Here is a 27,288-nt window from a genome sequence, read left to right on the forward strand (position 1 = left end):
ACTGTATAGAGCAGACCCCGGGGCCAATCGTGAACTAGAGCGTCTCTGGGGGAATGGCCTGGGAGGGGGAAGAGAGTGAAGAAGTCGCTGCACTTGCTAGTAAGAGGGGTTGCAAAAAGGTCGCAGCAAGATTGACCCCAACTGATTGAGAGACCACTCGTGAGGCATAAGGATTGCTCTGCTTAGCCTCTCCGCTATGACGTTGGACTTCCTGGGGATGTGCATTGCTATCAGAAACCGTTGAGAGGAGATCGCCCACTGCCAGAGTCTGAGTGCTTCTCGACATAAGTGATAGGACCTGGTTCCGTCCTGCTTGTTGATGTACCACACTACCGACATATTGTCCGTCTGAACTGCAATAGTCCCGGTAGGTAGAGAGTCCTGCAGAGCTTGTAATGCTAAAAGTACCGCTCTCATCTCCAAGACGTTTTTGTGCAGATGGTACTCTAGGGGTTGCCAAGTGCCCTGGACAGTCCTGCCTTGAAAATGCTCCTCCACCCGATCAGGGAGGCATCCGTTTGCACAGTGGCAACCGGAGGAGGAAGTACAAACGGTCTGCCCTGAAAAACTTGAGGGGAGACCATCCATCAAGAAAGGTGGTCTTTGCATGACTGAGTGATTATTATGTTGTGAGACATCGGAAGCTGTCGAAAAGACCATTGGGTAAAAAGCATCCATTGAAGAATCCGCATGTGAAAATGAGCCAGGGGAAGTAATGTGATTGCTGCTGCCATGAGACCCAAGGTTTTCAGTACAAATCTGGCCTGAATTCTCTTGCACTGTAGTAACGTTTGAACATGTCGGCGAATGTCTAATACTCTTTCTAATGGAAGTTTTGCCGACAGTTCTTTTGTGTTTAATATGGCACCTATAAAGGTTATAGATTGACAAGGCGACAATGCAGACTTTTCGAAGTTTATAGATATACCTAGCTCGGAGCAAGTTTGGATGGTATAATCCCTGGCTCGGATTAGCTGATGCCTGGTGGAAGCAGTTAGGAGCCAGTCGTCTAGATATGGAAACACCTGGAATCCTCGCCATCTCAGGTGAGCCATAGCCACTGCCATGCATTTGGTGAACACCCTGGGTGCTGTGGTGAGACCAAAGGGCAGGGCTCTGAATTGATAGTGACAGGCTCCCAGCCAGAAGCAGAGAAACCTCCTGGAGCGTCTGTTCATTCTGACATGGTAGTACGCATCCTGAAGGTCTACAGAGCACATCCAAATGTCCAGACCCAAAAAGGGTAGACTGGACTGAAGTGTAACCATCCGGAACTTCGTTCTTTGAACAGATTTGTTTAACCTGCTGAGATCCAAAATGGGTCTCCAGTCCCCTGTTTTCTTTGGTACCAAAAAGAACTTGGAGTAAATCCTGGATCCTTGCTGGTCTGCTGGGACTGGCTGGATGGCTCTTTTTTCTCACGGTTTTGAAATTTCTAGTACTGCTTGTTCCCTTAGACTGGGTGGAACATCTGGAAGGGACCTGTTTGTTTGCATGGGGGTGTGGACAAAGGGGATTTTGTAACCCTTGGATATGATAGACTGTACCCATTTGTCTTGTGTGAGGAGTCGCCAGGCTTCTGGGTGCAGTGAGAATCTTCCCCCGACTGCCTCCGAGAGTGGACAGTCGGGCAGCCCCTCAGGGGTGCTGAAAGGGTTTGTCAGAAAAGGATTCCCTGCTACCCTGATTTTGCGGACCCCCTCCACCCCTCGGGCGGCATCTGTTGTTGTTCCCTCCTCTGCCCCTGGAGGGAAACTCGCCACGTGTGTCAGGCATGACTCCTTGGGGTTTGGAAAACCACATTTTTCCACTCTTCTGACCATTAGGGTATGGTCTAAAAGGAGTAGAAAAACAGACTCCCACGGCAGAGAGAGTCTTGCCTTCCTGCTCACACCTGGTAAGGGTATCCTTCTCCTGTGGTCCAAACAAAGCCGAACCATCGAAGGGGGTATTGGTGAAGGATGCCTTAAAGGGGTCAGCAAAGTTACATAACCACATCCAGGCATGTCTTCTCAAAGTCACGCCTGTGTCTGCAGCTCTACTCGCCCCATCGGCTGCATAAGAAATGAGCCGCATGGAGAAGTTGACTATAGAACTAAGGGTCACCAGCTGGGAGTTAATCTTTTCCTGAGACCCCGCAGTAGATGGATCCTGAAGGGTATCACCCAGTTCCTGAAGGAGATCTCTTTGAAGGCGGGTGAAATGGCACAGATAGTTCAGCGACCGCATGGAAAAGGTTGCTGAAGAGAATATCTGCTTCCCGTACCTGTCCATTGTACTAGATTCTTTATTAGGTGGATGGACAGGCACTGAAGGGTCAGCCAACTCCTTCTTAGTGGCTGCTGCAACCACCATGGCATCAACAGGGACACCCTTTGTAAGAAACTGTTTGTCGGATGGGGCTGTAATGAATTTTGTGGGCCTGCGGGGAGTTGGTTCCACTGTGTCCGGGGCCACCCACGCCTTCTGAGCCACTACTTCCATGAGCGGGTCGAAAAGGCGGAGACACCCAGGAGGTGGAAGGGCGAGAACCAAACACGTCCAGATACACCAACCCGTCCTCAGAAGGGTTGAGGGCAGTCCAGTTCCCCCTCTGCTTAAGGATCTCAAGGATGTCTGAGAAGGAGACATCCTCAGAGGGGGACCTTGGGGACCCTTCCAAATCCTCCAAGTTAGTGTCAGAGGTGACTTACTCGGGGGAGTCAACATGCTTCCTCTTACATTTTCTCTTCTGAAGGGGCTCCTCTGAGAGATCAGGGGAGGCCTCGGAAGAGGAAGATACACCCAATGGGGCTACCTGGAGCGCTTGTTCTCCACGCTTGGGGTCAGGAGGGTGGACAGAGACCGACGCAGGCACCATGGGGGGAGGTGCTGAAGGGGTCGATTGCGGAGCCAACACCAGAGTCAGCACACTCCTCATGGCCTCAAAGGCGCCCCTATCAGGCAGAGAAGAGGGTCCCAGCTCAGAAGAGATGTGAACCCCTTCTGGCACCGAGAGGGACAGCTCCGAGGCCGATGTCGGGGCCGAGCTCACCTGCGCTAAGGCCCCGAGAGGGAGTACGGGGTCAGACAAGGGTCCGATGCCACTCACCCCCTTGGAGCCGACGAGGGAGTCTCGGCGCCCAGATCCCTCCAAGGACGGAACCAATGAAGAGATCGGAGCTGACGAGGGAGCCGAAATGTGGGGTATCAGCTCCGACATTCCGACGATTCTAGCCCCAACAAGCTCCGGCTCTGAACACGGTAGTAGAGTTGGAGGAGGAACTGTTGAAGAAACAGGGATAGCCACAGTCTGTTGAGAAGGGCTAGTCAACATTTTGGCCAGTGTCTGCGACTTAAGGAGCCTACTGACCACCCTCTTTAAGTCATGATCAGATAGCCTGGAGGACCGAGACGAATGGGATCTATGGCTCCGCTCCGATTGTAGTAATGGGGACCTGGGAGACGAGCGAACGGACTTTAAAGAGGGGGACCTCGAATGCTTTCTGCTCAGAGAAGGCTCCGATAGCAAAGTTGGAGCCGACTGAGGTCTCGAAGTGTCGGTTCCAGACGGAACCGACGAAGAGGCAGAAGCTCCGCTCGGTGTCGGCTCCGAACAGGGAGCCGACGGTTTGGCGGGCTTTAAGGATTTCCCCGATGAAGGCTTGGCCGGAGATCCTTCTGGCTTTAACAAGCCTCTCAAAATGAGCTTATTCCTATGCTCCTACAGGACTCTCGGACTGAAAGCATGACAGACCGAACAAGAGTCCTGCAGGTGTAGGGAGCCCAAACAATAAACACAAGAAGTGTGACCATCTGTCAGAGACATCTTCTGACAGCACGAGTCACACTTCTTGAAACCTGAAACCTTGGTATCTTTAGACATGATAAAAGAGATACCAAGGGGAGTTTAACTAGTGCTTAAAACACTATACACGGACACACACGCACTAGAACTAACAGTACAATACCACTATAACTACAACAGTTATCACTAACAAAAACTTAACACAAAAATTATCCAACTCTATATATATATATATATATATATATATATATATATATATATATATATATATATATATGTATATATATATATACACACACACACATATATATATATATATATATATATATATATATATGTGTGTATGTATAACAATACTATAAAGAGACAGGCCTAACCACTACCCCAAAGGGTGGGGGGGGGGGGAGGGAGGAAAACTCTGTAACAACAGAAAAAGGAGATCCTAAGTGGGGTCTAAAGGGGTTACATGACATCTCTGTGTCACTACTAGACAGAGGCATAGTAAACTAGACCCTAAAAGGGCGTAGTATTCTCATCCTAAGGGGTGGTGTAAGCCACATACACTCTGGCTAGGCTTATAAATGCCTTAGGGCAGATAGCCTAGTACGAACCTATGAACCTATAATAAAACTAATAGAGAAGAATATCTAAATATAACAATAACACTGACAGTAAAACAGCAGTAAAAGAATTATACGACCTGGAGCCGGTAAAAAACGCAACCTCGTAGCTGAAGCGGCAAACGAGATCTGGGTATCTGACACCTAGCATTGTGGGATAAGGGGAGGCCTCGAGCCAGTAAATAGCTCTGAAGTTTTAGTAAAAGGCCGAGTCGGAGTTGAGGATCGGCTCCGAACCCATCCAGCAAGAATGAAGGCGAGATAGACAACTTAACATCAATAAGTTTTTAGGGAGGTAAGAAACCAAAGGACCTAAAAAGAATCTATGTAGGTACATGCATACTCAACACTGACATTGACTGTGGGTGGGGACTGAACCCCAGATCCTGCAGTCTAGTCAAAGGTGTTACATTTCTAAAGTAAGAGGAATGGGCTGAGATGGATTTGACTAGGAAGGACACACAAGTGATGTTGATGTATATCATCCTACATTACAATTCTTGGCAATCAATGAATATTACACAGACATTCTTTTTAAACAGTATACACTCAGCCCTTATGTAGCATGTAAGAGATCAATCTTCAGATCTTAGACTCTGATATACATATAATGTCTTGTACAGAAACTGTTGTTGTTGTTGTTGTGGTGTCTTTCGGCTTTTCCCGGTTAGGGGTCGCAACAGCGGAACTCCGGTCCACTAATGATTGGCAGTAGATTTTTATGTGCCGAGTTGCCGGCCCTGATGCACAACCTTCAATGAAGGTACGCCCATTCATGCATTTCTCCACACAGAAGACGCTCTAGCTGAGAATCGAACAGGACAACGTCTTACTGTGAGGCGACAACGCTACAGCAGCACCATCAGAAACTACATGCTACTATTGTCTATTACATGTCTTACCTGTATTGTCCAGCAAAATTACCATGTTGTTCCATGCTAGACTGTGATCAGGTTTGAGGACAGTGGCATTTCTCCAAGCGTTTAGAGCATCAACATGACGATTCAGATCTGCATACTTTGTCAAACAAAAATAAAGAAAAGATCTACTGTTAAAACTTGGTGAACTTATATGTAGGCAAATCCTAGCCTCCAAATGCAGTAATACACTTTCTCTGTTATGTTTTCCACAGTTTTTGGTGCCTGCAAACATGTTTAACTAACTGCTCATGCTGGAACGTAGGCAACAGCTATGGCAGTTGCATAAGGGAGCAATTAACTTTTAGAAATGAAGAGATTTTATGTCCTTGAAACTACTTCAAACCCCATATGTCGGGTATGTACTCACAGTATTTTCCATTAATTTGTAAGTTGTAGGATTTAGCTGCACAGACCAATGCTACCCTGCCTGTCCTTCCCTCTGTCCACACCAATATGGATGGAATTCTGTTACTTTGGACAGACGACTGGCTAAAGAGTTGTCATTATTAAATGTGAGGAATAATTAAATTTTGATGGTTTTATATCTTTCACAGCAGGAATACTTGAAGACAATGTAATGCTTGTGCTTTTAACCTAACCACAAATGAAAATTCACACAGGGTTGCAAAACATCATTTACAACATCATTTCTTTAGGACAAGAAAAAATACCACATAAATCTCGTAGATCATTTTCCTGGGTAAAATAAGAGCCAGAAGGAATGTGTCTAAACAAACAGTACACACTGAAACGTTTCAAAAATGAACAAACTTTTCTGGACAACATATACGCATACTCAGCTAAGGAACTTTTAGAGGTAAAGAAACAGCTGTGACTTTTATTTTTGAAAGACAATTCACAATCTTCAGTATTTTTTGGTTTTCTGAATGTTTTAAAATCTTGTAAACATGCTTTTATGGACAAGTAAATGCATCGAGTACTGATGTTATAACAGCACAATATGTTTATAGTTTTGATGCAGGAATATGAATAGATTTCCTGTGAAATTAATCTAAATTTTATATGCAACCTATGTGATTCTACAGGATGAAAAACAGTGACAGTCATGCTGTGTAACCATATTAATAAACTGATCATTTTAAAAACTAAAACAAGGGTTTGTCTTTATTGACTTCCTCATAACTGATCAAAGGTAGTGAGATCAAGTTCTAACTTCAAAACTAGGCTTTCTTGATGTTACCAGCCCTCTAATTTGTTCCATCTGCAATGTATATAGTACAACATTGTTTTCCGAGTGAGACCACCACCATGCACTGTATTACAGACTTTCACCTTTCTCCAGTGTTGCATGGTCTTGGAGACTGGAATGATAGGAACAAAGACAGTAGTTAGGAAAATGACTACTGAAGTATTAAGTACTGTAGGGGTTTGCACTGTGTTCAGTACTCTTTGGTGTGCTTGCCTCAGACATACATGAGGAAGAAACACTAGGATGAACTTCTTTTCTGATGATACAATGACAGCAGCAAAAGTAAAGGATGGGCAGAAAGGTGGCAGGATAGGTTTAAAACAAATGCAATGTACTGCACTTAGCCAATAAATACAAGGGTGGAAAGTGTCAGCTGGGTGGACTGGAGCTGATAGCAACAGAGCTGAGAGGGCAGTAGTAGCAGAAAACAGAATGCTGGCATACATCCTCAGGGGCATATATTTCAGAAATAAGGAGGTAACGCTTTTACTCCACATGACTTTTGCTGCACCACTCCCTGAATAATGCATTCTGTTATGGAGGCCACATAAAGAAAGGGACATCAGGATGATGTAAATAATGCAGAGGAAAGCTACTAGAAAGACCCTGGACGAGCCTGTACAAGTGAAGCACAGAGATGGAGCACTGGCTGCATTCCAGGCAGCCCACATCTGATTAGCGGTCAGGCTGCTTAATGGAGCAGGTACAGAAGATGGGCATTTCTATCCTAGGAGAGGGAGCACATATGCTTAGAGGCATACAAGTGTGGCTGCTTTCCTTGCTGGTCATAGTGGAATCACCATGCAGCTCCTTGTGTGCTTGGACAAACTGTCCTGCTAATATAATCCTCTAGTGGAAAGGAGAGGTGCAACACTCACCCTCATGGCACATCCTACCCACAAGGTTGTCACTAGGTGGGTGCAAAAGCTAGTGCTTAATTAGGGGAAAAAAACATGAAACTACCACTAATGGTGGCCTTAATTACAGTGCTCCTTGGATGACCCCCTGAAACGGTGAGGAATAAATGGGTTGATCAGTTGGGAAAGGGCTGATGATCGGCAGCCAGCAGCAACAAAATACCAGGGGAAAATACACGGAACAGAGGGGATGGCATACCACTGATATCACCAGAAGCTGGAGGAGGCACAGCCTGAATCTAAAAAAGACCCGGGAATTAGACTGCCGCACAAGAACATGTCAGGGAGATTACTATCTGTCAAGCTGAAGAGGAAGGAGGGGACACAGGCAAGAGAACAAAGGGATTCTCTATTCTCTACATCTATGTAATCATAGAGAGAATTACATACTCTTAGAATTAATTACCACAATGAGTGATAGACACTGAATTCAGAAGAATTCCAGAGGGCATAGGGCACATGGAAAAAATGGTAAAAAAGAAATTGTGGATCTAGGAAAGAAAGAATGCTTAATGCACTTAACATGACAGACTGGTGGGCTTATTGTCTCCTGCTGTAGAACAAATGTGATGTGTTAATGGGTTAGACAGTGCATTCATACTGAGATATTTTACTACACTGGGTGTTAAGAAGAAAAGGATGGGAGAGAGAGAGTTACATGGGATGGAGACTGTGTCAAGCCTTAAAATACACAAAGCAAATCTAATCATGTTAAAGGATGCAAGAAAACTTAGTGACAGACTCATAACTGTGGAAATTAAGTTAAGAGATTTAGAACAGAAGAGACAAAAAGTGGTAAAACACAACAATGAAGTCTGGAGAGAGAACTGCAGAAAACCAGAGAGTTAAATGACCTTTTTTAAAAATGGTACCAACATTGTCTGTGAGAGAGACAATGAAATCTAATGAGTAGTCAAAGGACTGGTGCACAAGTAGCATACATGGGGCAAAAGACAGAAGGATTTACCTTGACGTTTTATACAGAATTTTACATTAGTCCAGCTCTGTGACAACGGCAGATGGAGTCTTGACTGGCCTTAAGTAACCAGCATTCAACTCCCTGCATGGAGGATGGGTGGAAGATCTGAGCAGGGCAGGATGAGAGAGACTGAGAGGCCAGTACATACCCACCCACCCACCCACCCTGGGGATGGAGGCATTCCACCTCACTGCAAGACTGACAACAACAGGAGAGTGAGGTGTGCAGTATATAGCAGCACTGGCCAGGGTAACAGCTGTACTGGAAGACAGCCAGCGGGATTTGTTTGTGTGAGAGCGTGTATGTGCCCCTCTGGGTAGTGGTGATTGTGGTCATCACAAATGTAAGGAGAGGGATAGGTCAGGGAAAATCCTCCTCACGAATTATGAATAGGTTGTTCACACTGCCCAGCTCTCAACTCCAAGGTTCTCACCATGATTAAGGAATAAATAGGTCATGGGTTGACTGTATGCTTAGGGAGGACTGAAGTGATTATGACGGGGGAAAGAAGTTTTACATTGATGCTTACATTTAAAGGATAACTGGAAGAAGGCATTAAAACAAATGTCATTTTAAGCTAAAATGCAGGCAGACAAAGCATCAAGTGCAAAGTGTAAAGAGCAACTTCATAGGACAGAAAGGATGGGCATTATGTCTAAATCTGCTTTAGAAAAAACAGATGAAGTTTGTCAACAAATGCACCCACATAGGCTGTTATCCATTTAATTCTTACCTTCCCCTCTAAGATATGTTTACAATACTCCCCTAATTGGGAAATCACTGAGAACATTTCTGTATTTTTTAGTATCCGTTACCTGCTCATGTAAACTCTTAAAGGATGCATTTCTTCTTGGGTTACTGAAAGAGCACTGTGTCACATCTGTACAGCTTAATTCAAGATGTTGCTCAGCCATAAGTTTTCCTCAAGTATAACATCTTCTCAAAGCTAGACTTGTGTTTTACTATTGTACACAATATTTCACTGTTGAATATGATGCAGAATAAACTGTGTGTTCTGAAAGCCACACTCTTGTTTTATCACTGCTGTAAATTATGTAATCATAAACCAAGACTTCTTGTTCCAACTCATTTTGTTGTGTGCAATGACTGTAGTTTCTTTGTATTGTTCACCCTGTCCTAATGATTTCTTCTACGTAAATACTGTTATCCTATAACAAAGACATTACTCACCATCCTATGTTGTTGTGTCTTTCGGCTTTTCCCAGTTAGGGGTCGCCACAGCGGAACTCCGGTCCGCTAATGACTGGCAGTAGATTTTTATGTGCCGAGTTGCCAGCCCTGACTCACAACCTTCAACGAAGGTACGCCCATTCACGCATGTCTCCAGACAGAAGACGCTCTAGCTGAGAATCGAACAGGACGTATTACTGTGAGGCGACAGCGCTATCACAGCACCACCTCACCATCCTAAAATGTGGCCAAATAATGTAGACATGGATTAAAGTGCAGGTTGCTTGTTCTGCCATTATGTTGGTGCTATATAAATGTTGACCCTACTGACTTTTTAACTTCCGTGCAATTTATCTTGTCCTCACTGAAAACGAGCTGCAAATGTCTCAGTGCCTGTGGCTTATGTCATGACTGAAAAGGGGCCTTAGACAAGTCCAGCTAACAGATTAAAAACAACAAAGAGATTCTGATAATCAAACTATAAAGGAAAAATGAATGAAATGGGATGCTTTATAATGTCAAGACCCTGAGTAATAAAATCAGCTACATGTAGGCACAATAAAAAATGTTGTATAGAAGGATAAACTACATATATTGCAATGATAGTAAGAAAGAGAAGGAGCGGACTCATAAATTGACACTATGGTTGAGGGGAGGAGGAAGTCACCGGTGCTTGGTTACCACTTATAAAAGAGCGGGACAGGAAAGAAGGATAATGATGGCTATGATGATAATTATGAGCTCAGGATGAGGACGGGCTGACAAAAAGAACTACAGACACAGGAAAATGTAACAGTCTAGCTATGAAGTTGGATGTGGCAATCTTAGAGGTGAGAAGGAACTGGAAAATGACGGAAGCTGTTGTCAGTCATGGACACAAGCACAAAAAGACAGCTATTGTGAGAAAGGAAGCAACTTTTACTTGGTTCTCAGGAACAGAGAGGAGTAGGAGGGATGAAGGTGACACATTCAAAGATAAACAGTGATACAGCCATAGTATGGTTCATAATCCATGTCCATGCAGCAAGGATGGGAAACACAAGGGCAGGGATGCATGACTACAGGAAGGTGGACTTCAATCTTGAAAGTTCCATAAAAATTAGTATGAAAGGCTGGAATGACTGGAAGACAGTGGGGAATCTGAGGTGGTTACACCAAGGAAAAAGTAAATAGGAATTGTAAATCAGTATGGAGAGAGTGGACATCCAGCCTGGAAAAACAAGAATATGAGTATGTAAGAGAAAAGAAAGCATAGAGGAAAATTAAAAATGTGGTGATGACTGCGGTGCTGGTGGACTATGGATAAGGAGGGCCAAAAGAAAAAAAAGCAGAAAAATCAAGCACATCATGAGGCCTGCAAAGAAGAATGATGAAGTTTATATCACACGGGATCACCCATTACAAAGAGTTCAGAAAACAGATGCAAGAAAACCAGGCACAGTAGTGCTTGAAAAAAAAAGACAAAAGTAGCATTGATTATTGAAATTGCTACACCCAGTGTGTTATGTATAGAGAAACACAAAGTCATAAAGTATCGTGATTTGCATGCAGAAATGAGAACAATGTGCAAGAAACATATCCAGACAGTTCTAATAGTAGTAAGAGTAATGAGTCTAATACAAAAGAATTTACATTCATACTTAGATATGCTACCAATATATGTAACTCCATTTGAATTATAGGAGGGGGTAATTTAGGACATATTGTAGGTGCTGAGAAGAGTTCTTTTGGCTAACATCGAAGACTAAAACAATACTAATTTTATGAACTTTAATAACACCATGGCTTAGGAATGGGGTAATTCTCACCATGGTATTACAAATCTAAAATACTTGGAGAAATTAAACTGACAAGACACTTGCAGTAGTGGTGGATAGGCGTAAGAGATGCTACAAGTACACAGGGAATTCAGACAGACTAGGCTGGACAATGGGCTACCGAAAAAAGAGGGAAAAAAGTTGAACAGGCTGGAGCTGACATAGGAATAATGACAATGTTTTTCACATTTGCGTTTATAAATGAATGGGAAAACAGGAAACAAGCACAGGACGGTATGAATAGTAGGGATGGGGACAAATTCAGAGATGTAAAAGTAACCTGAAAAAAGGAGGTCATGCAGAAACTGGGCAGATGTCAATCCATCATGTACTAGAAGTACTTGATGGACCAGTGGCCAAAATGCACCACCTTCATAGAAAATTGTCACCTTTTCTTTATAAAAGGACTGGAAGGTGGCATTGTTGGACACCTTGTTTAATATGGCCCAAAGAACAATCCAGCCAATTACATGTCCGTCAGTTTTATGTCTGTCTAATGAAAGGATATGGAAACATGTCCACACCGCAAACTGGCAAAGTTCCCAAATAATAACTTTACAAAGCAGGAAGAGCTCAGATTCATGTATCACAGATCAACCACCTACATCACATCACAAGAGACCAATAGATGCTGTGTATTTTAACAAATGTAAGTTAACTGTCAAAAATGCATGAAGTGAGTCTTCCTGGTCAAAATGTATTTGCTTTGTGATAACACAAAGATGTAGGTAAACCTTCAATACAGAAGGCTCCACCACCTAAACCTCCAAACATTATGGTCAATACAGTTCAGGGGAAAGGGACTCCATCCTTGCAGCAATCCTGGATAAAGAACCTGTGTGATGAAATGTTTTTACATAAATGGTCTTCATATAATATCCTTTTCCCAATTTCAGCAAGGCCTTTGGGATTACCTATCAGAGCAGCGAGGTGGGGAAATGAAAGGGTGTGGTTTGGGTCCAAAATGATGAAATAGATGGAGACCTGTCTAGCTAACAAAAATCAGAGGATAATAGTTAAAAGGAAAAGACAGTAATCAATGGGAAGTCATAAAACCGGTCCTGCTCAGTATTCTTCTGTTGGACATCAAGCGGGAGTTGGACAGCAAGACCAGTCCTACTACTTAAAGTATCAAGACTGGTGGTGTAATCCTGTAAGAAAGGGTGGAGTTTAGCTTCTGCTAAGATCTGCTATGGCTTGCAGGGTGGGTGATTTGGTAGTGGACATGGTCCATGCAAAAATGCTAGGTTGTACAGTTTGGTGCTCCAGCAGGATAGAATAGTTTACTGCTGAGGGAAGTGGCACTTATAAGGACAAATTTCTTAAAGGAGGAAGATTATCTGGAACTAAATAATGAAATTATTATACGAGAGTGAGATGATGGCACTCACGTGGATAATTAGGAATGTGGCTTGAACGTACACGACACATGCTAATGTTATGCATCCTCCCACTGCAGGGGTTGCTGCCACTGTCACTTTTTTTATAATTACTGGTGCTACCTACTAAATTCAAGCTACAGGAATTTGTTAATTACCAGCTTATGCCTACTAACTTCCCTTAGAGGTGCCTTTACAGGTGAGGATGAAGGTGAAGCAGGGGCAATCTGAAAGCCGCGTGCTCTAGATACAGATTTTTAATTACTTAATGCTCTACCAACTAATCTGCCCTCTCCCTGGTACACAAAGTGCAGATATTTCAACCTGGTATGAAGACACATACTCATTGCTTCCACATGTCCCATGTGGCCATCCAGCTGCTCCCACTAAAACTGTTTTCGTATCTGCTGCATGACTTCTGATTTCCATTAGAAGACTGCCTGACAACAAAAATCTCCATGTGCAGACCTTTTTAAAAGAAAACTGTCTTTTTGGCTTTTCAAATCATATCTTCAGCACCAGAGCTGTTAATAAAACCAAGGTTGGTTTTACAAATGGAAGCTCTCTCTGTTCCTGTGTCTCCAGGCTAGCTGATAAGGTCCTATCACAAATGCTGTGGCCAGTTCTCATGGCTGTATATTGCTACAGATTAGGCTTGACAGCACAAAGATGACTTACACAAATAATGAAGGAAACAGAAAATAACTAGTATATAAAGAAAGAGGCAGTGTGCTAGGAATGCACACACCGGAAGAAAAAGAGGTAAGAGATATATGCATACTGTACTGGCAAAGGCACTGAGTGACATGGAGCTGAACACACACAAACACTCCTATGGGCAATTTGGAGGATCGCCAAGTAACATACAGCAAGTCTCTAGGATGCAGAAGGAAACCAGAGCACCTGGCAAGACATATGTAGGCAGAGAACATTCAACCCATTATCCATACAACAAAGTGCTGTACTAACTTTTATTACACAGTGTTTTGTGGCTTAAAAGAATGGAATATAAACAAAGTATTACAAAATTTTGTGCAATGAATATCCCATTTTACATTGCATATATGCTAAGGTACAAAACTACCTGACATGAATTGAGCAGCAGATCCAGGGCTTCCATAATGATTAAAGAAAAAAATGGAAATTCAACAAATGTTTGTATATACAGCCTATACCTACGAGTTACCAACTTACAAAGAGAAAAACAATGATTACCAAAGTACAGGTCTGGAACTGGGTCTATTCCTAAACTTCGAACTTTCAAGATGTAGACTTTCTTATGGTCAAGACCTTAAGATCAAAGTTTTGAAACTTCAAACTGTTTAAATAGAGATCACAGTACAGTGCAGAATGGTATAGTTACAGTTTTCCTCATTGTCGTGCAATCATGAAGTTGGTATATTTAATTAGCAGGTGGTGTGTGGGGTGCAGGGGGCTTGCCCCCTGCCAAAAAATATAAAAAAGAGCTTTTTTTTTTTTTTTTTAATTTAAATTTTGAAGTTTCTCAACTTCAATCTTATGGTCACAACCATAAGAAAGTCGACATTTTGAAAGTTTGTAATTTAGAAGTAGATCCCTGGAATTATACTGTGACATAAAATGGCTATATGCTTTAAAACCTCTATACAATATGAGGCCAGCAAAGGACTCTAGATTTCTTAAAATGAGTTCAATGCAGCATTAGTCTAGTGAATGTTTTTCTTACTCCGCACAAAGTTAATATTTATTAAAAATATTTCTCAATTTCAGCTGTGGGGTTCTCTCTTTTAGCTGCAGGCAGTAGTTTCTGCAGACAGCTAGGACCCCAACATAAGCATGTGTAACAATGGGACAGCAATAACAAGTTCTAATCCTCAATGAAATTCAGAAATGTATTCATTCAAGATATCCAAGTACTGCCTCGGCTTTGGTGACAAAATGTACTGTTGTTTTCATTTATTTATTTATTTATTTTATTTTTGTTAGCCAGGAAGGTCCGATTGGACGAGGTCCATTTTCAGCGGAGACCCGGGGAGAAAAGCTCCACTAACATCAAGAAATAGCACAGTGCAACAACTCTTATATCAAAAATGGTACATCACAGCAATACAAATATTATACAAAGTGTAGAAAAAAAGCATTGTTCTACTAGTAGATTCTGTGTAGTGAGAGATGAAAGACAATACAGACTATTCATAGGTTCATAGGTAGGTACTAGGCCCCGAAGGCATTTATAAGCCTAGCTAGAATGTGTTGGCTTTCACCTCCCCATTAGATTAGTTCCCTGTGCCTCTGTCCAGCAGAGCCACTGAAGTGATCCCCGGGGTAAACATTCTGTTTCCCATCCACTCATCAAGGTTTCTCTTGAAGAGTGTTAGTGAGGAGCTCTGCCTAATGTAGATTGGAATCTTGTTCCAAAGCATGGGAAGTCTCTGGGACAGGAATCTATCCCTCCAGCACGTCCTATTTATTGTTGTGGTGAGGTTTAGATCTCTTGAGCGTGTGGCTCGAGGGGATATGATTTTCTTTAGGTTGAGTATGTCCATCAATTCTGGGTTGGACATGGCCTTGTATGTCAGGCAGAGATCACCTCTGAGTAGGCAGTATGCAACCGAGTACAGCTGGAGTTTCTTCAGTCGAGCTGCATAGGGCATCTGTTTGAGGCCAGTGATCCTCTTGGTGAGGTACTTCTGTGGTCTTTCCAGCTGTTGCAGGTGTCTCGTAAGGTACATCCCAAATGGGGCATTGTACTCTATGATGGGTCTCATGAGTGATGAGTAGAGGGGCACAGTGACCTCTTTTGATCTGGATGCGAACCCTTTTGTGATTAGGTGGGCCACATAGAAAGATTTTCTAATCACTTTGGCAATCTGATTATCAAAGGAGAGATTACTATCTACTTGGGTCCCAAGATCCCTTATTACGTCTTCCGTATTTAGGGGATTACCACTTATGTGGTAGTTTGTGGGTACTTTGTTTTTTCCAAAGTGGATGACTATTCACTTTTTGGCATTTAGCTTGAGGCCATGATTTTGACACCAGGTATCCGTCTCAGTGAGACCCTTTTGGAGGATGACTGTGTCAGTCAGAGAGTCAATTATAGCCCCTAGTTTGCAGTCGTCTGCGAACTTGGTCAGCCATAGTACTCCTGTGTTTGCCTGTACCTCTGAGAAGTTTAAGCTGAACAGGAGGGGTCATAGGACTGAGCCCTGGGGAATGCCACTTGTAACCGGTTTAGAGTCGGGCCTAGCTCCCACAACTCTCAAAATGTGGGTTCTGTCCGTGAGCCAGTTGGCAACCCATCTTGTGACATAGGGGTTTATGTTCAGGCTGGTGAGCTTGTCTATAATACCAGAATGGGGAATGGTGTCAAAGGCCTTTGCAAGGTCTAGGTAGGCTGTGTGTGCCACCTTTCCCTCGTCTATAGCCTTGGTAACTGTCTGAAAGAAGTCCACCAGGTTTAGGAGGCATGATCTGCCCTTAGCAAAGCCGAACTGGGTAGGGTCCAGTGTTTGGTGGTTCCCAATGTCTCTTTTAATGAGTTCCATGATGATACACTCCGTAGCCTTGCAGGCCAAGCCAGTCAGGCTTATAGGGCGATAGTTCCCGATGTCTGTTGTGGCTCCACCTTTGTGGAACGGGATAACCGTTGCTGTGCGCCACTCTATGGGTACATAGCCTGTGGAGAGTCTGAGTTTGAACAGTGTGTTTAGGTGACAGGTTAGTTCATCTTTGAGCTCGTGTAGGACGCAGCCTGGAACACCGTCCGGTCCCATTGATGCTGTGTTTTTGGCTTTGGAGAGGGCTGTTTTAATCTTACTGTCTGTGATTTCAGGGGCTCTACATTCTTCTGGTATGGTTATGGGCCCTTTTGGGGGTGAGATGGGGGTGAAGTTTGCACTGAACCTGTCTGCCAGGATGTTGGTGATAATGGTCGGTGCAGTGTATTTTGTGCCATTCTGCACTAACTCTGAGCAGGTCTGAACATTGAAACTTAGATTCTTGACATAGCTAAAGAATGCCTTGTGGTTATCTTTGGAGTCCTTGGCAATTTTTCTTTCGAAGCTAGCCTTGGATGATTTTATGAGGGATTGTTGTTTCTTGCTGATACTGATCAGGGATGTCTGCCCTTCTTGGGATTTTGCTCTTTTCTGTACTAGTTTCCTCCTTCTGTTGTATAGCTTGTTTATGGCAGGGTTCCACCAGACTGGATTCCTTTTCTTGGAGGAGTAAGTCTTGGTTTTGCTTGGGATAGCATGATCCATGCATTCTTGTAGGTGCCCGTAGAATGCATTGCTAAAGGATATTGTAGCTTGGATAGCATTATCCTTTAGCATGGGGGCTTTGAAACTTTCCACCTCAATCTTAAGTAACGTGAAGTTTTCTTTTGAAAAGTTTTTCATGGTGCTTTCCTTGACTGGGGGTGGGGGCGGAATGTGGATATCCAGAGTGATTTGTTTATGGTCAGATCTAACCAGCGAGGGGTTGGCCTCCAGTGTGGGACACCAGTCGCCCATGTTGCTGATGACCAGGTCCAATATGTTGTCACCTCTGGTGGGAGTGTTGACCAGTTGATCCAGGGGCTTTGTGTTTATAAATTCTAGGAACTGTTGTGCAAGGAAGTTAGTACTTGAATAGTTCTCCCAGTTAATGTTTGGGTAACTGAACTCACCCAATATTAGGGAGTTTGGTAGGAACTTTATGTTTCCCAGTGTTTCCAGAAATGCGGAATGGGGGTCCTGGGACATGGTGGGTGATCTGTAGCAAGCTACAATTTGAATTGCAGTTTTGCCTGTTGTTTGTTGCACGTGGATGATCTCTGAAACATTGTGCTGTGCCACTAAGTGTGGGCATCCTTGATGAATATGGATACGCCCCCACCTTTTGTATTTTGGTCCGGGTTCTGTGGCCAAAATGTATGGTATGAGTTGTAGGCTGGTAGTGCTGGACTGCTCTGGAGCCTTAAACCAGGTTTCTGTTACTGCACATATATCGATTTTCTCTATACTGAGGAGTGCCTCGAGTGTGTGCATTTTGAGGTTTAGACTTCTGGCACTGAGTAACATTACACTCAGTTTTTTGTTACTTGTGCTATTTACAGCGGCGAGTTTGTCTTTTGAGCCTTGCCTAAAAAAGGCACTATAGGGGTGGCAAGAGCCTTGGCCAGTATTCGAAAGCCTAAGGGTGACAGGTGCAAGCCATCTCTAGCGAAGCAGCGTGGCTTGTCGAGCATGTCATGCCAGGTGGACAGACACTGGATCCCCTTTGAATGACACCAGAAACTTAGTCAATTGTTGAAATTGATAATTTTTTCTTTATACCGTGGTATCATTCTTGGTGAGGGCAGGATGCTACACAGCATCAGGGTCATACTGGCCTGGGCTACCTGATCAGAGAGCTCTTCCATGTCTTTTTTCATGTAGTCCAGGGAGGTACAGCTCAGGTCATTCACGCCAACATGGACAATGACAGAGTCATATTTGTACTTGTTCTGGAGTAACCTGAGTGCTTGTGTTATGTGGCAGATCCTGGCACCTGACAAGCAGCTAACAGCCACCTTCTCCTTGTTCAGCCTAGTGAGTGGGATGTCAGTGTGCCTGACTATTGAGTCACCTATTACTAGTGTGTTGGGTATGTTATTTTGCCTTATGGGCTGTGATTGCGTGGCACACTGGTTTTGTGAAGTATGTGTTTCATGGTTTGTGTTGGGGGGTGGAGGTTGTTGGATGTTTGCTTTGGAGATCTCTGTTGCTTTTGCAGATTTTTATTTAGAGCCTCTGAGTATGTTTTTGTGTATTTATGTGTATTTTTTGCTGGTGCTGGTTTAATGAGGGGGGTCTAGTGCTAGGGTTTATAAGTGCTTGCTATGAGTTTTGAGCAAGTGCCGGGCTGAAAAATGAATGGTTTGAGTGCTAAAGTTGAATGTTTATCTAGTTTCAAGGGAAAAATTGAAGAGGAGACTTTGCAGAGCCGGGAATAGTTATACCCTAGCTAACCGGTGCTTTTTATAGCAGGGAAATGAAAGAGATAGAAATTAGCCCAAAATGGCCAATAAACTACTAATTTCTGAGCTGATACTACTCCTCCAGGGACAGATAGGCTGCTCAAAGCTCCCCTCTCCCACACGTGAACAGAGAAACTTCCTTCTGTTCAACTAAGGTATGGGCAAACACAGAGACTTGTAACACAGCCCTGAATTCAGCACTAACCTGAAAACTGGACTATACTAGCTTAGAAATGCAGGAAACAAGTATTTTTCTTTATTTTTTTTTTTCAGAAAATAAAGCAGATACAATCAAAAAAACACTTTAAATGCACAGAAAAGGATACTTATTGTTATATATCTCAGAACAGAGTTGTAGTCAATGCCCCTAGTAATAAAGTAGGAAGAAACACAAATACAGTAAAAGCAGATGAATAAAGTGCAATCTTTTTATATATATATATAAAACAATAGAACACAAACAAACTGATTTAAACAAGTTATGCAATTAACCAGAAAAAACTCAAAACTGAGCCGTGTCCAAGCAGTCTTCAATCAGACAAGTTCTAACTGCACACTCCTGCCACTAGGATGCAGGGGAACCTTCTACAAAAAAGATGGCTTGGATCAGTGCTCAAGTTATACAAACAAAGCTAGATTCAGCAGTCATAATCTGGTCTATGCTACAGCAACAAGGTGCACCAATTTCAGAAAGAAACAGTTCAAATAAGCAGGCACAATAAGCCTGTGACCAGAAATTCCCAGCTCAGAAGGGCAGAATGCAGCCTCTCCTCCCACAAGAGTGCAGACCACAAACCTTCTTAATGTAGAATAACTGGCCTGAAGCCCAAGTGCTTAAACCAGAATTAATACACTTTTAGAATAGCAGACACTGATCCTTCAATCAGCAATTCCCAGCTTAGAAGGATATAAGCTACCTGTCCTGCCACAACAATGCAGACCACAAACCTTCTTAATGTAAAACAACTGCTATAAAGCCCAAGTGCTTAAAACAAAAGACTTAGAATAACAGTTGCAATTTAATCAGGTGACTACCAAGCAGTAATAAATGCAGCAGAATAAATAAAATTGAGTACTTTTAAGAAGAGGCATAAGCAAAATATAGTAGGAGGAAACACAAATACAGTAAAAGCAGATGAATAAAATGCTATTTTTTTTTATTAGTAAAGTGCAAGGAGAGAGGAAGGAAGAACCTAAGTAGGTTGGCCTTCTCAAATATTCTCTCTGCATTAAGCAGAGTGAACACTAGACTCAGAATATGATCTCACTGTACTCGTTTAAGTGAGCAAATGAGACGGACCCAGGAGGAGTGTTCAAATACAGACTTACAGGAGGGGCGGGCAATTCCAGAGTCACTAACACCAAGACAAGAACAGGGTGGGTGGGGAACTAACTGCAGAGAGACACACAGGACACTATTCAGTGAAACAATTAGGTAACGGAAAAAATAAAATACAGTACTTTTAAAACTGCAAGTTTGCACTTAACAGAAAAATAAAATACAGTATTGCAAGTTTGCACTTAATTTCAGCTTCTAATGCAGGTGATTGTAGCCAACCAAGTCACTCAGAAATTGAGCATAAAATTAATTCTCAAACTTTGTGGCTAGCACTTAAAAGTACAGAGGAAACCCTCTAGGCTAACAGTTAAATATCAGATAACAAAGAAGTGAGAAGACCACCACCCCCTCTTAGAGCAGAGAGACACACAGCACACTATTCAGTGAAACAATTAGGTAACAAAAAAATAAAGTACAGTACTTTTAAAACTGCAAGTTTGCACTTAAGAGAAGAATAAAACACAGTACTGCAAGTTTGCACTTAACTTCAGCTTCTAATACAGGTGATTGTAGCCACAAACAAGTCACTCAGAAATTGAGCATAAAATGAATTCTCAAACTTTGTGCCTAGCACTTAAAGTACAGAGGAAACCCTCTAGGGTAACAGTTAAATAACAGATAACAAAGAAGTGAGACCACCACCACCCTCTATTACAGCAGAGAGACACACAGCACACTATTCAGTGAAACAATTAGGTAACAGAAAAAATAAAATACAGTACTTTTATAACTGCAAGTTTGCACTTAACAGAAGAATAAAACATAGTACTGCAAGTCTGCACTTAACTTCAGCTTCTAATGCAGGTGATTGCAGCCAACCAAGTCACTCGGAAATTGAGCATAAAATTAGCAACATTCTACTAGTAGTATCTAGTGGGACGGAGAAGTAGTTCCACAAGTCAAATAGCACATTACAGCAATATTAACATCAAAATGGCACATTACTGCCATACTAATATTATACAAAGTGTAGAACAGGCATTTGTTCTACTAGTAGTATCTAGAGGGAGATGGAAGGCAATACAGATTATTCCAATTAGTAAGTATTTACATATGTACATTCTGTTTGTAGTGAGTAACAGGCAGAGATTACATCACGTATAACTCTACTTTGTCAGGGTATCAAATATTTGAAGAACCATGCTTACTGGGCATACACAAGATTGGTAGGGATAGTGCGGAGGCATTAGAGTTTAGGACTATGTGACACATGGACAAAGCCAGGAGCTTATGAGATGGGCCTTAAGGGTGTTTTTGAATTGAGTGGAATTTGCTGCAGCAGTCACGGATGTGGGGAGATTATTCCACATTTTAGCTATAATGTGTGAAAACAGGGCTTTGCTGGCTTTGTTGTTAGCTGAGGTAATAGCGAGGAGTGATTTATTAGCAGAGCGGAGTGGGCGATTTGAGGTGTAGTTGGTCAGCAATTGTTTTAGTGCGGGAGTTTTGTCAGGTTGTTTTAGGTTGTTGTAGGCTATGACAAGTTGGTGATAGAGTAGTAGCTGTGGAATTTCAAGCCACTGGAGTTTCCTAAGAGGTAGGCAATGATGGGTTCTGAAAGGGGAGTTTGTAGCAAACTTTGCAATTTTGTTGTAGCAGGACTCAAGTTTGTCTAGTTCAGATTTCCTGACATAAGTGAGAATTGGGGCTGCATACATTAGTGTAGAAAGGAGGTAGGTTTTAGCTAGGGAGATTTTAGCATGATCTGATAGAAAGTTTTTTTGTCTATATAAGGAGCCCATTTTTTGTGCATTTTTTTTATAGTTCGAGAGATATGGATGTCAAAGTGGAGGTTGTTGTCTATTTTGATGCCAAGGAGCTTGGTGTGGAGGGAGGGTGAGATGATGGTACCATTATTGGAAGAGACAGAGAAGGGAAGTGGGGAGGTTTTTGATTTGTTTGGGGTGAACAGAAGTAGTTTTGTTTTGTGAGGATTTAAGATGATTTGAATATTAGTCATCCACCTTTCTACTGAGGCAAATGATTCCTGGGTGAGCTAATGTAGGATGGTTAGAGATGAGGCTGAGCAGATTAGGGTAGAATCATCTGCATGCTGGATTAGTGAGGCCTGCAGGGTAGAGGTATGAAGGTTGTTGGTGAAGATAGAAAAGAGTAGTGGGCTCAATATGGAGCCTTGGGGTACACCAATGCTGATTGGGGGTAGAGGTGATAAGACTATTTGCCACTGGAGAGCTTGTTGGCACTCAGAAAGGTAATTTTTAAACCAATTAATAGTGTTAGGGGTGAAGGCTAAAGAGGTTAGAGTATCTATTGGTATGGGGTGGGAAACCATGTCAAATGCTTTAGAGATGTCAAGGAATATGGCAGATACAAATATATTGTTATTCCTATGCTGGTTAACCAGGTTTGTGAAGGAGAGAAGGGCTGTGGTTGTACTGTAGTGTGAGTGGAAACCATGTTGTGTAGGGGAGAGGAGATTGTTTGAGTTTAGGAAATGCATAACTTGAGAGTGTATGCATTTCTCTAGTATCTTTGATAAAGGAGACAGGATGGCAATGGGACAGTAAATCATAAGAAGATCCACCCTTATGAAGGGGAATAATGTAAGAGATTTTCCACAGACGAGGGATGTATGATTCCTGTATAGAGCGGTTAATGAGGATTGAGACTGGATAGCATATGGAGTCGGTAGCCATTTTTAGGAAATGTGCTGGTAAACCATCTGCTGCAAGAGTAGTTGGTTTCAGTTTTAAGAGATATTTCTTTATTGTAGAGGTTTGGATGGGTAAAAAGGTGATGGGAGAAGAGTTTTTGGGGGCTGTAGGCATGGGTGTGTAGTTATTTCTGGATAGTTGAGTAGATAGAGAAGTGATGGATTCAGTAAAGTGCTGGTTGAATTTGGAGGCTATCTCGCTATCTGTATTTGTGGAGGTTGAGGTGGGAGTGGGTGTGGTGGTTTTACCTGGTTTTAGTAGGGAGTTAATTGCATGCCAGAACTTTTGAGGGTTGTTAGCGTATTTGTTTTGGATGTTTAGGTAGTAGTTCTGTTTATCAATCATTTGTTGTTTAACCTGGTTTGTAAGATTTTGATAGTTTTGTTTAGAAAAGAATGTGTTGTCTATCTTCCAAGTTTTCCAGGCTTTGTCTCTGGATTTTAATAGGGCTCTAGTGGACTTAGTCATGGAGCAGAGTGAAGTTTAACTCTAATTGTCCTTATTGGGGCTATTTGGTCAAGGATCTTAGTGAAAGTAGTATTAAAATAGTCTACTGCTTGGTCCAAGTCAAGGCAGTGTAGTGGTTCCCAGTTACAGTTTTTTAATGAATTGTTGAGATTTACAGTGTTTACTTTGCGATCATTCCCAACTTGTCTAAAGACTGTAGGTTTGGGTAAGTTAATACGTTTTCATAGGAAGAATGTTGGGAGGTGGTCACTAAGGCTGTTTTATTGGGGGTTTGGGTCAAACTATACTTCAAGGCATATTTAATTTTACTTAGACAAGTGACAAAAAGATAATCGCATTTTGCTACTGTTTTAGAAGAAAATGATAAATGAGAAATCAAAGATAACACAGATAGCCTGACACAACTAAGTTTGACTGAATGCAGCCGATGTACAGCTGACGTATGCTCAGCAAATCTGTGCTATCGTTACACTCCTTAGACATGACAGGTCTCTAACTAAGGTTTATGACTTAAAGGAGCGCATGTTAGGAATATGCAGGAAGTTATTAAAAGCTCACAAGAAAAGGGAGATAACAAAATGCACACTTTTCAAAGTAATTCAATCACATGGCAACAAGATCATCATACAATCAGAGATTACAAGCAGAGGCATAATCCAAGCACATGATTTCACATTACAATTTAAGACTATGGAAAGGGAAAGTACATTCTGGCAATGTATGTATAATGGAAGTGACATATTCGGTAGTACATACTTCACACCACAGATACACTGCAATACATATAGATTTTTTTTTCATTTCCATTTTAATCACAGTAAGACATATTCAGTTTATCAATTTTGTGTGTACACACATACTTATAGTAATATACACACATATAGCACATAAAATATATAAAAATATATTAACACCTTACATAAGAATAAAAAGCAGCTGCCTTATTAGCCCATTCCCATATCCCTATAACTAGAGCATTTAAAAGCCATGCTTATAATTTTAAGACTGACAGTTCACACATGCTGAACACGGGGCACATCAAGTCACCAGTTAGTGAGAAAGGTATTTTTTTAAATATTTCTAAAAATCAAAGAAATATCAGTGATTTCAAACAGTTTACTTTTTTATTAGGATTCACCACAGCATCATGGTTAAAATAGAACTTACCAGTTCTATGGGTTCAACCAAACACCCTAATAATGGGCGACTTCAACTACCCCACCATTAACTGGGAAAACTACTCGTGTACCAACTCCTTAGATCAACACGTTCTGGAATTCATAAACTCCAATGCCCTAGATCAACTTATCCACACCCCCACTAGGGGTAACAATATCCTACACCTAGTCATTACCAACATGAGTGACCGGTGTTCCACACCTGAAGTCAACTCCTCGTTGGTCCGATCCGACCATAAGCTAATCACCCTTGATATCCACATCCCGCCCCCACCCCCCATTAAGGAAACCTGTTACTAGCACTTTCTCTAATACCTAAAAAGATCATCTCTACTTGACTCCAAGTAGACTTTTCTCTATCTGTTAAAAACCTAGCTTGCTCTCCCTACAGTACTATTACCTTTGATACGCACTATAGATATAGCACCCCAAAAAAAACCCCCCCCCCCGGTCACTCCCCCCCACGCCCCTCTTTAATTTTTTTTTAAGTTTTTTGTCTAGTCCTTCTAGCAGGGAGATCAGACTAGTCCTCCCTCCTGCTCTGCTGAACCCCTGGGAATATTGATACGGTTACAATGTACTCACAGTTTCATGTACAACCTCTCCCACAAAACACAAACACACAAAACAGATGCAGATGCAACTATGCCAGGCCAAGCTGGGACTGAGGCTCTCAACATGGGACTAGGACTGGAGAGACCAGTCAGGAGGTCACTACCCACACACACCACCCACACCACAAGTACCATCACAACATCATAAACACACACATACAACATCAAAGACATCACATACAACAAATTAAAAAAATCAAAAAAAACAGCAAAGCAAACACCCCAACCAACCACCCAGACCACAAACACCTCAGACACAACAACCTCACCTCCAGGAAGACCTCACAGTCAGACAGACAAACAGTCAAACACAACAGCCAGTCACAGCCCTTAACAACACTACCAGGTCAGCACATACTGGTTGGTGACTCACTAGACTGGGTAAGAAGAAGGTCTGAGGAAGAGACCTGGGTCCACCCAGAATCCTGCACATAACGCCTGCACTCAGGACATTCTCAAAAGCACAGGGCACTCAGAGCAACAGGTAGCAGGTAGTCATTGTCCACGCTGGTGTACATGAACTAACTACATGACCCTGAGACTATTAGAAAAGAGACCTTGAGATGCCCAGCCAGGAGAGCTCTCTGAGACTGCAGGACCCTGATCCCCCCACAGCCTCCTTGAGCACCACAATGATGAGATATACAGAGATAACACAAAACATCGATAAGATGATCAACAAATAACAATTGGCTTAAACTCTGGGTGATGTTCTGCTGGGGACAATGTGTGTCTGCCTGGGGGCACATGCTGGCTTGCACACTCTGATCTTGGATGGCCTGTTGCACCTGTATACACCCCTATAGGGCAGCAGCCAAGGATTAGTGCCTTTTGCCTTTTAGACAAAAAATTCTAAACCTACCACCCTAGAACAATGCAAAAGGAAAAACTAAGGGTATGCTTAAAATCAATGCCAAGTCTAAATCTCAAAAAAACCCGGTGAGGCCCTCCTTCTCTAGTGGGAGAAACCTGTTCAGTGCAGCTGGAGAAACCCAGGTTCATCTGGTTTTTACCTCTTATCATGCTCTGGCCCAAACGCCAAATACCATGAGAATCCAAAAAAAGGGAATATTCTCCAAAGAAAGGAGGGGGTATCCATATTCAATCAAAGACACCCACACCACTGCATCGGGTACCATCCAGGTGCAATTAAGACCAGGCTAAATGTAGCATGTAACACCCAACATGTTACAGTGATGCTCATCAGGCACCTAGCCACACATGGCCTTCCTGGAAACACCATCTACAAAAAAACAACTGAGGGGGATAAAATCTAATAACCCACACCATCATACTAGGTGATACTAATTACCTAATATAGACTGGGGCCCTAACTCAAAGCCCAACAAAAAGTCAAAAAGTCCAAATTCATCATCATAACTCAAATGGATCAACACGTCACCCTACACATCCCCACAGATTAAACCATCTTGACAATGATCAACACCAGACGATAATCTCACAATCATCATCACTGGGACCTCCTCACTGGTGAGATCAGATGGAATCCCTCAAAAGCTGGAGGTCCTCATCCCACCCCCACCCCCAAAAAGACCACAAAGACCACAACTAGAAAGCCTCTCGAAGAAGACCACAAGCAAAAAAAAGTCTCTGTCTCCTTACCCCCTCATTTAGGAAAAACAGTACTCAGCTGAAAGACGACTTCAACAAAAAGGCACAAATACCAGCATAGAGCACATGCAACTATAAAGGCAAAAGGCAGCAAAACAAAGAGCTTGTACCAGAGACAACTCTAGGCAAATGGTCCAACAACAAGCTACAAAAAAAGAGAAAAGACTAAAAAAGAAGGAGCTAGCAAAGAATAGAAGCAAATGCTTAAAAGAAGAAAAAACACAGAAACTACATAAGTAAAAAAAAAAAGCTCTCAAAAAAAAAAACGAAAAGAAGATTTTGAGGAGAAAAATAAGGTCTTACTCAAAAGACAACCATAAGGCCTTCTTTTAACTAGTTCAAAATGATGTGAAGAGCCCCCAGACCCCAGAAAGAAAGTCAAGTGGCCTGCCCTCTTACTGCTGAAAGACACCTATCACATACTACTTGCAGTGCCAAGCTGCCATCTCAAAGTCCCCCAAAAGCGCTCCCCACATCCCAAACATCTGTGCCAAAATAAAAACAACTGCAAATCTCAACATCCGACAACTTCAAGTCCCCAAAAACAGGTGACGGAAACGACGTGCTCCACTTAAGGCC

General features: G+C 42.5%; 1 protein-coding gene across 1 annotated transcript in view; it reads right to left on the bottom strand.

Annotated features, from left to right (window-relative positions):
• Nucleotides 1-27,288, bottom strand: part of TMTC4 (transmembrane O-mannosyltransferase targeting cadherins 4) — a 1,460,040-nt gene that overhangs the window by 98,456 nt on the left and 1,334,296 nt on the right. Inside the window, exon 15 of the mRNA XM_044071235.1 lies at nt 5,310-5,424. Coding sequence (XP_043927170.1) covers nt 5,310-5,424 — 115 coding nt within the window. The remainder of the gene's footprint in view (nt 1-5,309; nt 5,425-27,288) is intronic.

The sequence above is a fragment of the Protopterus annectens genome, chromosome 5.part0 (genome assembly GCF_019279795.1).
Source record: "Protopterus annectens isolate FY-2018-M chromosome 5.part0, PAN1.0, whole genome shotgun sequence".
In the NCBI taxonomy this organism is placed as follows: domain Eukaryota; kingdom Metazoa; phylum Chordata; order Ceratodontiformes; family Protopteridae; genus Protopterus; species Protopterus annectens.